At 47.1% G+C, this 15,942-nt stretch overlaps 1 protein-coding gene across 1 annotated transcript in view; it reads right to left on the reverse strand.

Moving 5' to 3' along the window:
* Positions 1–374: 374 nt before the first annotated feature.
* Positions 375–15,942, reverse strand: part of LOC147685265 (UBA-like domain-containing protein 1) — a 131,295-nt gene continuing 115,727 nt past the window's right edge. Inside the window, exon 3 of the mRNA XM_086941157.1 lies at positions 375–1,680. Coding sequence (XP_086797283.1) covers positions 1,378–1,680 — 303 coding nt within the window. The 3' untranslated portion in view covers positions 375–1,377. The remainder of the gene's footprint in view (positions 1,681–15,942) is intronic.

Genomic DNA, 15,942 nt, shown 5'->3' on the forward strand with positions numbered 1-15,942 from the left:
TATCAATGGTATTTGTAGTCGCATGCCCCACCGTAAACCCCTCCATTTTAAGAGAAGATATTACCCACTTTCGTACCACTTCCAATGATCTCTCCCACATTTACAGCTCAATCATATACTAACATGTGCAGATATATCCCTCCACATAGAAAAGATAGGGATAGCTAAGGTGGAGGACTCCGCCAGTAGGTTCGTGAATATCCCTTTGTAGTACATCAATACTACTTCATGTGCTACAAAATGGAGTTTGGGAATAGGCTCCTTAGTCTTTGTCAGAAAGTCTACCTTGTCCAAGTTATTAGTCTTCACAGCCTCCATCCCGTCGGATGGACAACCCTTTTCAAATTCAGGAAATGCACAGACACAATTCAGGACAGCAAAACTATGCTCAATTTTACACAGCCGCACTTGAATCATAGTGCCGCGTACATGAAAATAGCATCAGGAGATCAATTAATCAAATCAATTGGTAATCAATCAAGAAACAGCAGGCTTTTCATGCACGTTAGTATTGGTTTTAATTTACTTCAGAAGGTGTCATCATGCGAACGGCACAAGATTTTGTCCACTCCATTATTTCACTCTCTCTAAACAAAGAAACAAACAAAAACAGGTTAAACATGATGCTCCTGTTCACTGTGATGTAGCGAGGGACTGAGGTACTTTGCCGAGGCAGAAATTACACCATACTGTATACCTGATGATTAAATTGTACTTGATTTCGATGGGGGTGTTTTGGGGTTACGTTCAAATCTGCAGTCTTAACCCCCCAATAACAATTCTCCCTGTTTTCAACGTTAAAATAGCAAATCAGTTAAAAGATAAAAATCCAATATCATATCACAGTTTATTTTCTTGAACTTGATTTATCACTCTCCATCCCGCCTGCAACATTCTAGGGCCTGATTGGTTGAGTCTGGTGCTGTTGGCACTTCCTAAGCATTGCAATAGCTCATAATAGTTGAGAGAGCAAAACAAACACCCAGACTCAATGTCCATATTCCTAGGTTGCAGTGCTGTCTTCACCATGAAGTTGAGGTTGCAGGAAGTGAAAAGCGTGCTCATCTGCAAATTACAAAAACGTAGTTACCATTTCTAATCACAGAGCTGAAGAGCCAGCACAGGCGGTCAGCTTGAGCACAGGCACCTTCTGGGGAGATCTGTCAGACCTGTTTTTACTTTCCTTTTTTAAAGGCTTGTTTTGTGTTTCGGAAACTGCTAAATGCGTACATCACACAACGGCACGCACTGTAGTCCAGATGCGGCTCCACACGTCACATCGGATGGTCTGCTCTCAGGGTAATTCCATTTTTCGCTCCTGGTAGGGGAAGGGGTGATAAGGACACCAACACAAAGCTAACATCTTCGGCATGTGCCTCATCTTTCAGCCTCCATGGCAGCCTTTGGCTCACTATCGCCATTAGCAGCATGGCCTGTGGGAGCTGGCGGAGGCGGGTTGGGAGTCCACATGCTTTGTTGATGGTGTTGGCTGGAAGGTGTGATCATAGGCCAAGCAGCACTGAAGCTTCCATGGTGGTGAGGAGGAAGTGGTGGTGACGTAGCCATGGATCCAATTGGGCTGTTGCCACTCAGGCTCTCGGAAGCCTTCAACCTAGAAAACATGGCTAGGGCATCTGGAAAATTGGGTGGAGTGGCGGGAGTGTTGGCTGGTGTGCACATCTACAGAAAGAGCAGAAGAAAACAATTAGGAAGATTGAGGAGAACCCCACCATGACATCAACATGTATGTTTTAGGTGTTACTAAAAGCAGTTCATGTTGTTTATGTTCATCAAATTATGTTCTCTTCTTTCTATTATTCTGAGCTACTTATGTCGTGCTCCACTGTTCAACTTGACTCTACACCAAACTCTGTGCCCGTAGGGTGGCTTATCATGAGGGGAAAAAGAGGTTGTTTTATTGCAAGACATCTCACATTTGTTGCCCTACAGCACAGACATACACTTCTAACACCAAGACCAACCTGCTCGTTACAATAAAACCAAGCACTGGTAAAACTATTATGTCTGGTTCGCACTCTGAGTTTTCAGCCAGACCCATTGGCTTTGTCAATGCTTGTTAGTCATGGCTCTGCAGTCCAATAAATAGAAGTCAGGCATACTGAAAAGCAGCAGCATGCTGTTGGCACGATAAATAATGCAAATGCTACTTACCAGAATGCATCTGTTCTTGGCATGTATGGCTACTGACATTCATATCTGTGCATAGATCGCCGCCTAGTGTTGGGTCCGGATGATTGCACATTGTTGTCCTGGAAGAGTCTTCGAAGTATCACGAGATAGGTGGCTCCTCCCCTGGACTACAGTGCGCATGGGCATCGACTCCATCTCCAGATTGTTTTTAGCCATTGTGGCCGAGATGGAGTGAAACTCAGTGAATGATGACCATGCCATGAAATGATATGTGAACACTGCAGCTGCTACAGGCGCCGGGGAGGAGGGCGGGCGATATGAATGTCAGCAGCCCTACATGCCAAGAACAGATGCATACTGGTAAGTAGCATTTGCAGTTCGAGGCATGTGGGCTGCTGAATTCATATCTGTGCATAGAATACATAGCAGTCCCTCCATTAGCGGCGGCCGCCCGTGCCAGCTGCAGCAGTTTGGAAAAGTGTCTTGAGAACAGCCTGCCCTACAGCTGCTTGCTGTTTGGAGTGCACGTCTACACAGTAATGCTTAGTAAATGTGTGTGTGGTAGACCATGTGGCTGCTCTACATATGTCCTCTAAGGGAATGTTTCCAAGGAAAGCCATAGAGGCCCCCAACTTTCTGGTGGAGTGGGCTCTTGGTGGAATGGTAAGAGTGCGTTTTGCCTTTGCATAGCAGATTTGAATACATTTTACAATCCACCTAGCAATACCAGCCTTGGAAATAGGGTTACCTTTGTGATGTGGCGCAAAGGCAACAAAAAGCTGCTTAGTCTTTCTAAAATCCTTGGTCCTATCAATGTAATACATTAGGGCCAGTTTAACGTCAAGGGTATGGAGCATCCGCTCTGCCAGTGACTCTGGATTTTTAAAGAACACCGGCAACTCAATGGTTTGGTTGATGTGGAACTGAGACACAACCTTGGGTAGAAATTTAGGGTTAGTGCGGAGCACCACCCTGTTTGAATGAACTTGGAAGAAAGGCTCTTGGATCGTGAGGGCTTGCAGTTCACTAACCCTCCGTAGCGATGTAATTGTTACAAGGAAAGCCACTTTCCATGTCAAAAACTGAATCTCGCAGGAATGTAGTGGCTCAAAGGGAGGACCCATCAGTCTTGTAAGAACCACATTGAGGTTCCATTCAGGAGCTGGTGGAGTCCGTGGCGGAATGACTCTTTTGAGGCCTTCCAGAAATGCTTTGATGGCAGGCACTTTGAAAAGTGAAAGGTGCTGTCTATTTTGGAGGTATGCGGCCATCGCAGACAGGTGAATGCGAATGGAAGTATATGCCAGATTACACTTGTATAGATGGAACAGGTAACAGATGATGTTCTGAATAGAAGCATCTAGTGGATCAATGTTGTGGTTTGCGCAATAGATGACAAACCGTTTCCATTTTGCCGCATAACATGCTCTAGTAGTGGGCTTCCTAGCCTCCCGAATGATGTCCAGGCAGTTGGGAGGAAGGTTGAGGTAGCCAAACTCTAGGACTTCAGGAGCCAGATCGCCAGGTTGAGCTGTTGCGGATCTGGGTGCTGAATGTCGCCATGGCTCTGCGTCAGAAGGCTGGGTGTGAGATGAAGCCTTTGATGCGGTACCACGGAAAGTTCCAGAAACGTGGTGTACCATGGTTGGCGAGCCCACGTTGGAGCAACTAGGATGAGAGTCATCGAGTGCTGCCCGAGCTTGCGCGCCACCAGCGGTATCAGAGGTGCTGGGGGAAAAGCGTACGCAAATCTGCCTGACCAGTTCATCCACATCGCATTGCCCTGCGATTGCGGGTGTGGGAACCTGGCGGCGAAGCTTTGGCATTTTGCGTTCTCCCTTGTGGCGAACAGGTCGATCTCTGGATGACCCCACCTTTGGAAGTACGGTTGGAGTACTGATGAATGTATCTCCCACTCGTGCATTTGGTGGCTGTGCCTGCTGAGCAGGTCCGCCATTTGATTGTCTTTGCCTGGGAGATGCTCTGCCATGAGGAAAATGTTCCTCTGAATGGCCCACTTCCTCATGCTCTGAGCCAGATGAGACAGCTGCGGAGAGTGTGTGCCCCCCCCGTTTCTGAATGTAGTACATGGCTGTCATGTTGTCCGTCCGGATCAACACGACCTTGTTGCACAGATGTACTTTGAATGCCTTCAAGGCCATGAAGATCGCCATCAGTTCCAGTACATTGATGTGCATCTTCCTTTGCTGTAGTGTCCATAGTCCCTGCACCGTGTATTGGAGTACATGCGCTCCCCAACCCTGGAGAGAAGCGTCCGTTGTCAGGATGATCTGCGGCATAGGCTCCTGAAACGGTCGGCCCTTGCAAAGGTTTCGTGGATTCCACCAATGCAGAGAGTTGTATGCCCGACCGCTCACCAACACTAGGTCCTTTAACTGCCCGTGAGCCTGAGTCCACTGACGTGCTAGGCACCCCTGAAGCGGACGCATATGTAGTCTCGCGTGTGGGACTATGGAGATGCAGGAGGCCATCATGCCTATCAACTGCATAAACACTCTCGCTGGAAGCGAGTGCTGAGGTCTGAATCTTTGGATCAGCGACTGAATGCTGTTGACTCTCACTGAATTCGGCTGCGCAGTGGCCGCCAGAGTGTTTATGGTCGCACCCAGATACTGCCGTATGTGGGCGGGCTGGAGATGTGATTTTGGATAATTCAGTGAGAATCCCAGATCGTGCAGAAGGTGAATGGTGTGGGACACGTGGTTGGCGCACTGCTGGGCCGACTTCGCCTGAATGAGCCAGTCGTCTAGATAGGGGTAGACGTGGATGTTTTGACGTCTCAGATGCACCGCCATCGTCGCTAGGCACTTTGTGAAGACCCGTGGCACTGTAGTGACCCCAAAAGGCAAAACCTTGAACTGGTAGTGCTGGTTTTGAATGGTGAACCTGAGGTACTTTCTGTGTGAAGGATGCAGTGGAATGTGAAAGTACGCATCCTTGAGTTCCAGAGTTGCCAGGAAGTCCCCTTGCCGAAGCAGTGGGAGAACCTGCTGCAGCGTGAGCATATGGAAATGTTCTGACAGAATGTAAAAGTTGAGAGGTCTGAGGTCTAGGATGGGCCTGAGGGATCCGTCCTTTTTTGGAATCAGAAAGTACAGGGAGTAAACTCCTGTACCTCTTTCCTGCGAGGGCACGAGCTCTATTGCTCCTTTTTGCAGCATGACGTTGACTTCCTGCTGCAACAAGTGCAAGTGCTCGCCGGACATAGGACGGCTCTTTGGGGGTATGTTGGGTGGAGTGGACGTGAGCTCCAGACAATAACCATATTGGATAAGAGATCTGACCCACCTGTCCGTGGTGATGGACTTCCACACGGGCAGGAACTGCTGGAGTCTCCCCCCGACCGGTGTTGCGTGGTCAGGGGGCAGTGACAAGGCGTCACTGTTTGTTGGCGGTGGAGGACCTGGAGCTGTTATTACCACGTCCTCTGCCTTTGACGTTGTTGCCACGGTATCCACCCCGACCTTTGTTGGTATAGGACGGTTGGGTGTTACTCTTATAGAATTGCGTCGACTGTGACAGTTGACCCCTTGAGGTGCCCCTATTATTGGAGCGACAAAAGGAACCACCCCGAAACTGCTGGGACTGCAAGGCACCCATAGACTTTGCAGTGTCAGTGTCCTTCTTCATTTTCTCGAGGGTGGTATCAACTTCTGGGCCAAACAGGTGGTCTGGGTTGACAGTTTGGTTCAAGATGGTAGTTTGAATGTCTGGTTTGAAACCGGATATTCTGAGCCATGCATGTCTACGAAGTAGAACGCTAGTGTTTATTGCTCTTGAGGCGGTGTCAGCCACATCCAGAGCGCACTTAATTGAAGCATTGGTGATAAGCTTCCCCTCCTGTATCAACATCTCTGCTGCTTCCTTATATTGATCTGGTAAGTGCTGTAGAAGGGTCTCTAGAGTGTCGTAGTGTGCCCTGTCGTAACGCGCAAGTAGCGCCTGTGTGTTGGATATGCGCCATATGTTGGCTGCCTGCGCAGCAACACGTTTCCCCGAAGCCTCAAATACTTTTGATTCCTTGTCTGGGGGAGGAGCGTCACCCGTAGTTTGTGAGTTGGCTCTCTTGCGTGCATTGGAGACAACCAGGGAATCCAGAGGCAACTGTCCTTTGATGTACGTTGGATCAGTGGGCGCTGCCTTGTACTTCTTGTCAATACGTGGGTTGATGACTCTTGCTCGGGTGGGCTCAATGAAGAATTCTGGTGCATGTTTTAACACCCCTTTTAGCATTGGCAAAGTCTTTACAGTTTTTTCAGCGACTGAAAAGGTGTCAAAAAGAAAATCGATGTCTACTGGGTCAGCATGGAGATCGACGTCATGATTGGCTGCCGCCCTTTCAATTAGAGCATTGAAAGCTGCAGAGTCTTCTGTTGGGGAAGTTTTTGCCGAAAAAAGCTGAGGCTCCTGCCCCGAATGAGTGTCCCCAGGCTCGCCACCAGCAGACCAAGGCTCAGTCACATCTTCTGGGTCTGAGTAGATTGGATAGGAATACTCATCCTCGTCGTTCCCATCACCCTCCTCTACATAAGAATGAGTGGGTGAAACTTCATGGCCTTGTGGTGACACAGGCTCCATAGGGGCAGAGGCACCAGCAGAGTCCATCTTTTTCTTAAGTGGAATCTGGAAATGCTCCAAAGCTGGTTCAGGGGTGATCTTCCTTTTAAGGAGAGAGAGCTTGCCTGTGTTGGCGTCGATGATTACTTCTCGACGCTCCTCCTCTGCCAGTGGTTGGTGGCGCGGGCTCGGAACCACCAACGATGCCTTCGGCGTCGAAGATAACTTCAAGGGCACTCCGGCCCCAGGTTTCGCTGTGAAAGCCTTCGGCGCCGTCTTTGGCGGCAACGTGAACAGAATCGGCGTTGGCGTCTTCGCCGGTTTTTGGAGAGGCTTGGGCGGCACAGTGTCCTTCGGCTCGACTGCTGCGGTCCCCTCCCTAATACGCTGAAGGGACTCCGTGACCTTTTTAGTGAGCGAGGCGGAGGGACGCACCGGCTCGAGAGAGTCTTCTGAAGCAGGATTTGGGCCGGCGACCAATGACGTAGTCTTCGGAGCCGACGCAGCTGCCCCCTTGGCCTTGTCGAGTGGAAGCGGGGCAGTGAGAGACCTGGGTTCGTCCTGCCGCTTTTTCGTGGCCTTCTTATGGTCGTCGACCTTCTTGGTATCGATGCGACTCTTAAGTGCGTCGACCAACTTCGGCGCCGATGCAGCCGCGTCGGCCGTTTTTACCTTCGGCTTCGACACCGTAGTCTTCGGCTCGGCCATTTTGGCGTGGCCCTTGAGCTCGACGGCCATCTTGGATTTCTTCGGCGCCGAGGCCTCCGCAGTCTTCGACCCGACCAGTGCGACTTGCGCTTTCGGTTTCGATACGTCTGGCGTCGAGACCGATGGTTTCACTTTCGGTTTCTGTACCGTGAGTGGTGCCGTATCAATGTCCGTGGCCGGGCCGGGAGGCGGAGCCGTGTGACGGGAATCAAGGCTTTGGGTAAGGCCCGAAGGCGATCCCTCGGCCTGGGCCTTAGAATGGTGGCTGGCCCCGGAGTCAGTGTGAGGAAGCTCCTCTTCCGAGCTATCCTCTACGGTGGCAATGGCCCCGTCGTCGTCCCCTACCTCCTCGACGACTTCCTCGAAATCCTCATCTTCCGCGTCGTAGTCTTCCTCGACCTCCGACGCCGGGTTAGATTCTGAGATATCCTGGATAGTGTCGTCGCCGACATCCTCCGTGTCGAAGATGTCCGTCGGAGGGGGTGCCGAACGCTGGGCCTGCAGTCTCGCAGCTCGCCGGAACTTGAGTGTCTTTTTCGACCGGAACTTGGAGCAGGCCATACACTTGGCCTCGTCGTGGTCCGGCGACAAGCACTTATTGCACACCGGGTGCACGTCGATATGTGGGTACTTCGAGGCACACACTGGGCACCTCTTAAATGGACTTCGTTCCATGATGAAAGTAAGTTGGAGCGTCGTGTAGGCCCGTCCACGCCGAAGCACGCGGAGGGGCAGAGATGGTTCGGAGTCGATGAAACAAACGAACCCGAACGATAGACAATACCGACGCGAGTCCTAAAGACCTTTTGGTCTCAAGCAAAGTAAGTTAAACAACTATCGATTCCGACAGAGGGAACCGAAACACATCCGAACCCAATGGCGGAAAAAAACAATCTGGAGATGGAGTCGATGCCCATGCGCACTGTAGTTCAGGGGAGGAGCCACCTATCTCGTGATACTTCGAAGACTCTTCCAGGACAACAATGTGCAATCATCCGGACCCAACATTAGGCGGCGATCTATGCACAGATATGAATTCAGCAGCCCACATGCCTCGAACTTGTTGAACCTGCTACTGCAGGATGTCACAATCACAGAATTGGTGGAGATCGGATGACAAGACCCCAAGAAGTGCATCTCAGACTGATCATTTGTTGCCGATTTCACAAGACTTCGGGATAGCATGCCTAAGGTCAGGCTATCCGCATCTGTTATGGAACATATCAGTATGGAAGCCATTGTAAGGTCAGGCTCAACTTTTGATCACTATTAAAGAATGAATACAGATTTCACGAGTCCTCTGTCACTTCTGTTGAAATCACCGATACCATGAGGATCATCCATCTGACCCTTAACCCCACCGCACCTTCACTAAAGGACTCCTACTGATCAAAGAAGCACCAATACCCACCCTCAATGCCTCCACTGAGCCCGCCACATTCCTGCACACCTGCAAATATGCTACCACCATGCCCCTGCTCAAGACCCATCTACTGACCCAGCCACACTTTCTAACTACAGACAAATTTCTCTCCTACCATACTCAGCAAAGGTATTACAGAAAGTATTTAACCAAAGCCTCACCAACCACCAGCTCCTCAACATGATGCAGTCAGGACTCATGCCCAAATAGTGTACAGAAACAGCACACATCACTGCCACAGATAACATCTGAATTCTCCTTGACAGAGGAGACATGGCACCTCTTATTCTCCTGGAGCTCTCTGCAGTATTAGGCAAAGGCAGGGTCTCACATCCCATCGTCATCAGGCACCTACACAAGATTGGTATTCAAGGACCCGCTCTTTGCTGATCTGCTCCTTCTTAACAAATAGAACACAAGCAGTCAGCCGGGCACCTTACTCCTCGGAAGCTAGCAAACTTATCTGTGGAGTGCCTCAAGGTTCACTGCTCAGCCCCACCCTCTTCAACGCATACATAATCCCTCTGGCCAATGTCATCCGCTCAAACATCAACTTTCGCTCCTCCCCCAACGACATGCAACTCATACTCTTCCTCTCGGACAAGCCCCTAACATAAGAAACAAGTTCACTGCCTGTATGACCCAAGTCGCTAACTAATTGAAAGTCACCTGTCTTAAGCTCACCACCGACAAGACAGAAGTAGTGATCTTCGGCAAGAATACCTCATCATGGGACAAGTAGCAGGCTGAACTCAGACCTACACCCAGCACCCAAGCCAGGAACCTCAGAATATCAATTGTCATCAAACTGCAAATGAGTGCACAAATCAAGGTTGTCACTACACCCTGCTTCCACACACTGAAGGCGCTAAGGGAGATTTTCAAATGGCTACCAAGCAACAATAGAAAAACTGCCACTTAGGCCTAGTCACCAGCAAGCTGGACTACAGGAACGCCCTCTACGCCGGGATCACCAAACAACTCACTAGAAGACTACAAACCATCCAGAACTCGACAGCCACACCCATCCTCAACCTCCCACTCAGAACCCAAATCACAACACACCTCCTGAATCTCCATTGGATCCTGATACACAAACCCTGCTCATAATAAACTTCTTACACACATTTTCAAGGCACTAATCAACTGAGGTCTCGCACACCTGAACTGTCGCATCCCCTTCCACCAACCACCCAGACACCACCTCTCTGCAGACTCCTACACATGCCATGCATGGACACAAACGGATCAGGACGGGTGTTCTTAAATCACTCCTAAAACGTGTTACAGCCTCCCATTCCACATCAGAGCCTCCTCCTCTCCTTGAATTTCGCAAAAAGCTGAAAACTTGGCTTTTCAATTAACCAATCGACCATAGGCATAGGCATAGGCATAGTAGACATACACCCATGCTCAGAACAAGAATAACCTCGCGGGTGGGAGTGTGCTTTACAGATACACATACCATCTTAAGAGTGCTGAAAAAAGCATGAAAAAATGGCTGCAACAGCGAAAACAATATTGACAAAGCCAACAGGCCTTGCCTTTAATATGCAAAGCTATTCGTTTTTCCAATGCTTATTAGCGCTGCCAAGCAAACTAATGCCTTAAAATGCATGTGCACACATGGCAGGTATTGTTGGAATGGATGTTCAAGTAAAAGAATCCCTTTCCAATATGGCTGCTGATGCTACCGCACAGTGTGACCTGCAAAAGTGCATGATTCCAGACATGGTGGCCAATTTACTGTTCTAACATGGCATATAGACATACTAGGACAGTAACCTAAATTAGAAAAAAGACACAAACATTTCACAAATTCAAAAAAGGCAGAGAGAAACCTGGTAGCACTTTGCAGCTGGCTGACCTTTATTCAAATTAAATAAAAACATTTTTAAAACAGCAAGCAGAATGGTGAAGGAGGGAGCCAACAGAGAGCCTGTTTAGAAGAAAAGAGAGCAAACTTAAAAAGCAAACACAGGGAGTGAGAAAGATAGGGGCAGGAGAATTGGGGTGGAGAAGTAAAAAAAACAGCATTCTTGGGGTTGGAGGTTGGTATTGGGTAAGAAGTAAAGGAAATTCATGATCTCCCACGGAGTGCAGACAGAAAAGAAAAAAGGTGTTTCCTTTAGGATTCTGTGGAATGCTACAACCCTTCCAACCAGAATAATGTGGGGCCAGAAAGCTTATTGGTGGGCCAAACACAAGAATACTAGGGAAAGCCATTGGATCAAGAATAGGAAAGTGAGGTATATTGCAAAGACATCCTTTGTATGAGCAAAGGGCTGACCAAAATCCCTCTCTATGTATATGTAATGTATTGGAAGCAGGAGGTCTGGACAAAGCACAGCTACAGTCTATAGCTGTGTCCTAATAAATAAATAAAAATATTTTTTAAAGCTGCTTTACCATTAAAAGACATCTATAAGATACAGAACTCAGTAGCGCTGTGTACGATACAGAGCTCAGTAGGACTAAGTGGAAGACTGAGTGTACTTATGAAATGAAAAAGTCTCTCATACATTCATGCAAGCGATCCAAGAGATGCGGAATGAAACTCAAACAGCCCGTAGGTAGAATGATGCTTGGGTGTAAGTATGTGGCATTAATAAATAGCGAACAAATCTGAAAAGCAGAGCAGTAAGAAATACTTCTCTGGGCGGAGCCAAAGCCCAGAGTCATGTGCATTTTAAACAAAGAGAGCCATAAATCTAGCAGCCAGTTGACCTGAAAATCAAACCTAAAAACAGTAATAGCTACAACTGTTTGGCAATCTAGAAAATGACAGTAGTAACTGGTTGCAAAAAAGTTGCTGTGAGGGCACAGATTCTTTCAAGCTAGTACTAAATGAGGTAATGAAGTTTGCTAAAGGGGCTGCAGAGAATCTTAGTGTGGTATGTTGTCGACACTAAGAAAACTTAGAACATGGGTCGGTTTCTGGCATTACAACTAGGCATGGGCGAGACCTTGAGCATTCTTACCGACCATAGAAACACACGGCAATGGATTCAGGCTGTTCTTGGGGTCCACAGAGATGAACAGCATAATACCCGATAATTATATATTCTAACCTCTTTTAGAGAGTTCGAAAATAAGCCTCTCCTCTAAATACAGAACGCATATGGAATTTTGTTTGCAATTCATCTACACAAAAATGCAAGTTCGATTCCAAGACCCATGTTACACATTTCCTGAACTGCAGAGCATGTGACCTGCTCGTGCTGCACAAAGAGCTGAAAACAGCTTCAGTCGCAAGTGGCTTGCAGCTCGAAGGGACAACTTCCTTGTTTTTCTCTCAGCACAGCTCGCCGTAAAACCAACAGCTTTCGGTCAATGATTAATCAACCTGCTTCTCTTTAGATCACCTCATGGCTGCGAACAAGAAAACTCTTATGGGCACTTATGTGTATGGGACGGGCACCCCTACTATGCTGTCCCTGCTGTTGCATCACGAGCTAGGGTGACCACCTGGTAAGAAGCCAAATTCTGGAGTGACTAAAAATTCAGCACAAAGGTTCAAAATTCAGGACAAAAGGTACATTTTACGGACACATCTGAGGACGTCGCATGACTGATTACAAAATAGACAGCTGCCAGAAGTATAAGCTAAAATAGGTATATGTTAAGTTTGCATTATACATTGGAGTATTGAGCAAACATTTACACATAGCTAGACTTATTTAAAGATGAAAAAACTAGCAAAGCCATACACTCCAAGCACAATTTGACAGGTACATGCGGGACAGTTTTCACAATTCTACTCCAGTACTATGAATGATTGTGCCAAAAGCAATGTTGTATTGCTGAACGTAGACTTTGGGTTCACAGGCAGTAGCGCCGTGAAATAGAGAACAAAATCATGGTAGGGAAGGAGGAGAGAGGGATATATATACAGAGAGGGAGTGACAGAAGGTTGGAACAATGAGAGTGAATAGTGATAGAAGAGGAAAGAGGAAAGCAAGGATCTGCCAGCGGAAGGAAAAAAAAAAAGAGGATGACAGAATGATGGAGTAGAGAAAAGAGTAACAAGCAGATACAGAAAAATGCAAAGGGTAACAGAGAGAAGGTTAAAAAGTGGAGAAGAAAAGGTAGAGGGGGCATATAAAAGGCAAGGTAGAGGGAACTGAGAGAAAGCATGTGGAAGTAGAGGCGGAGATGAATGGCAAGGTAGGAGAGAGGAGGGAACAGATGAAGAAAACGGACCTGAGAGGAAGAGGTTGAATAGAGAGATGACGTAAGGGTTCTCTTTGTAACTAGTACTAGTATGTCAGAGCTTCCACTCCTAATTCCAATGCGCCACATCTTTGAAAATATGGTACTGTTCTGCTCATTTCCGTTCATGCAAAGCAATGCAGCGCAGCATCTTGGCTTACTTTGCTGTGTTGGGTGAAATGTTAGTAAGTATACCCCTCAATGATTTAGCACAGGTGTCGAGATATATATTTTGTTTTGGACTTTGTACAGGGCTCTTCTGCCTTTTGGCTAAGGTCGCTCTACTGAAATAAAGTATGCATCCAAATAGAATATTAACGTTTGTTTGAAATAAAAAACAAGCATTTGCAATGCAATATGTCTAAAATATATGCGACGGTTTAGGCTATTGACATTGTAAATGCCAATGCCTTTTATTTATGTTTTAAAAACCAACACGTAAATAAAAGACATTGTCGTTTACAATGCCAACAGCTCAAACTCTCGCAAATACGAGACCTATTGCATTGCAAATGCTCGTTTATTCTGGAGCCACCAAGAGAGAACATCACCTCCAAGGTATTCAATGTTCTTTAAAGCATAATGTTCACTATGAATGCAGCGTTGTTTTGGAATATCCTTGGTTACAAACTGTGTATTAAAGCGCCCTGAGGAGGTTAAAAGGCAGCATGTAACCACTAAATAAAACACTGAAACAAACACGTGTGCTCACAATTTCTTGTTAAATTTTTCCTTGGCTCCAATGGAGCAAACTGAATAATATTAGCACCTTGAGGCAGTAAAGCTCAACTCTCCACACAAGTCTGTATTTAACAGCGACCAAAAAGTTTAGCTGTCATCAAGGATGAATCATGTGCTGTCAGGAAGCGAGTTGGTTCGTCCTTCTGCTTTGCAAAGGAACAGAAAAATAAACAGCTAAGAGTAAATTAGAGTCAACACGACTGACAGGTCTCACATCCCTCCACCTCCCGTCAAAAAAAGAAACAAGACCACTTACAGGAAGGCGGTGGAGAGGTGGCAGGTGACTAATCGGAAGGTATATGCTTAGGACAGCAGGTTTTTCTCAAAACTGAGACCATCTCTGGTCTACCGAGACACGCTCCACCTTCTTCCCAAAAAATAACCCTAAAGGGAGGACAGAATCTACAGAGCGGTTGACTCACTCACTGCTCACAACAAAACCAAACAGGGAAAAAAAAACACTAGCTTGTCCATGACCTGGGGGGGAACTAATGTGCAGGGACACCACAGAGGGGTGTGTGTGGGTGTAAACGAGAGAGAGAAGGGAGATGAGGGGAGATATGTGGCATGTAGGAGTTTCAAACTAACATCGGAATGGAATGTCTCAAAAGTGACCTTTGATGTAACTACTTATATTTTGCTAAACTTCCATAAACATGTCAAGCAAAGCAAACTAATTAAAAAACGAAGATGAAAGCAGCTGTCTGTGGGGGGTTTAGCGGCTCTTGGGAAAAACAGCTCTGGAAATAGAGTATGTAAGAAACAAATACTCGTGCAGGCTCCTCTTCCAGCGGAGGGTGGGAAGTGAGAGCATTAGACAATAATAATCACTTCCCAGCTGATAACGAGCAGCACTTCCAATTACAATAATCTGCAAAGGAGCCGGCTCTTAAACCTTCAACCGACACCGACTGTACGCGCAAAGGTTCAATTCTAGGAGACGGTTGCTTAAAAAATAGTGAGTGAACCGGCTCATGTCGAGGGTCACACAGGTCGCCGTCTCTGACTGAGGAATTAATTTCTCCTGATTCGCCCTGGGAACACAAAATAAGGCGCCTTTCGACTGGCACCCACTACAGAAAAAACACGCGCTCTGACTTGTGTTCAATCTTGTTTTTATAAAGCGACGCATTAATGTTTCTTCCTGATACGACGTTTCCAATAACAACCGTGCATAACTGCTCCCAATTAGCCCTGAAATGTCATCTGGATTGCTCCAACAGGCGCTCTTTTACCAACCAAGTTGTCTTGAAGACAGTACCCAGAAAAACAAGCGGAATGGACGGGGTGAGTACACGGCTGCAAAGTAGCGCAACAGCTCTGCTGCGGCAAAGGGCGACACATCGGAGCCAGACGCACACGTTCGCATGAAATTCGTAAAAGTGAATGGGATCGCGATTTAAGGGTGCCGGCGAATGATGCGCTTAATGAGGAAGAGATAGGAAAGCCAGATGGCAGCTGTGCGCGTAACCGCACGGGTCACCACAAGCTTTAGGCCACAAGCAAAATCTGTGGTCGGCTTTTTAAAGCCCACTCACTAAATGTCTCGCCAGACCAGCGCATGCGCTGGCTCAGACGAGACCTAAAAAGGCTTCTTTTCAAAGAATGAGGAAGAAATCCATCCAAGGTTCCAGCCCGGAGCATTTGTTTGTCAGGTCACAGTGTGGCACTAGAATATTTTGAGATTAGTTCAAACATGAAGTTAGAGCAGGCTTATCCAATAAGTATCTCACAAGCTACTAAAAGCTCCTCAGCTACCTGCAAGTAGCTCTCCTGTAAGCACTAAATTAAAGTTTTTTGCTTGGTTGAATTAATATATGGTGGAATTTCCTAATATATTTAAATCATTTGAGTAATTAATCTTGTGGCATTGTGAGGCGTATTACTAAAAATATTACACTGGTGCCCGCCAGGAATGTAGAGGCTATGGCGGTTAAGTATTATTCAGATAGAGGCATTACAAATTAATAAAGAGTTTTTGACATTGCAATTGGCAACCCTGCCTGACGCACTGAGGTGATCACTACTAGTAATGTTGCACGGGATGGCTACTGATGTAATCTTGACTGGTGTAGTCACTATTACAACACTATTAGTAGCTCAGAATGATTTTGATTTAGCATAAGTAA

This window comes from Lissotriton vulgaris, chromosome 10 (assembly GCF_964263255.1).
Source record: "Lissotriton vulgaris chromosome 10, aLisVul1.2, whole genome shotgun sequence".
Classification (NCBI taxonomy): domain Eukaryota; kingdom Metazoa; phylum Chordata; class Amphibia; order Caudata; family Salamandridae; genus Lissotriton; species Lissotriton vulgaris.